Source organism: Eimeria tenella, genomic scaffold, assembly GCF_000499545.2.
Source record: "Eimeria tenella Houghton genomic scaffold, Eth_scaff3047, whole genome shotgun sequence".
Classification (NCBI taxonomy): Eukaryota; Apicomplexa; class Conoidasida; order Eucoccidiorida; family Eimeriidae; genus Eimeria; species Eimeria tenella.
The window spans coordinates 1-390 of NW_013542916.1; the positions used below are offsets into that span (position 1 = coordinate 1).

At 58.2% G+C, this 390-nt stretch overlaps 1 protein-coding gene across 1 annotated transcript in view; it reads left to right on the plus strand.

Annotated features, from left to right (window-relative positions):
* Window positions 1–85: 85 nt before the first annotated feature.
* ETH_00037520 (uncharacterized protein) overlaps window positions 86–390 on the plus strand; it is a gene marked incomplete at both ends in the record, with an annotated part of 2,271 nt that continues 1,966 nt past the window's right edge. The window contains one exon of the mRNA XM_013375977.1: window positions 86–134. Coding sequence (XP_013231431.1) covers window positions 86–134 — 49 coding nt within the window. The remainder of the gene's footprint in view (window positions 135–390) is intronic.

The following is a 390-nucleotide window of genomic DNA, read 5'->3' on the forward strand; positions in this document are numbered from 1 at the left end:
TGCGACCGACAGCAGCAGCAGCAGCAGCAGCACTGCCAACATCTCTGCAGCAACAGCAGCAGCAGCAGCAGAAAATCGCCCCCAGTCCTCCCCAACACCCTCAACGAACCTACAGGACAACCACGAGCTTGCATGTGCGCCTCAACTGCTGCTGCTGCTGTTGCTGCTGCTGCTGTTGCTGCTGCTCTAGTTTCTTCAACTGGGATTTTTGCTGCTGTCGCTGCTGCTGCTGCTGCTTCGCTTAATTGTCTCATTGGTGTCTTTGCTGCTGCCGCTGCACCTTCTGCTGTCGCCGGTCTCAGCAGTGCCTTTGCTGCTGCTGCTGCTGCTGCTGCTGCTGCTGCTCTAATGGCTTCACTAGTGTTCGCGCCGCTGCTGCTGCTGCTGCTG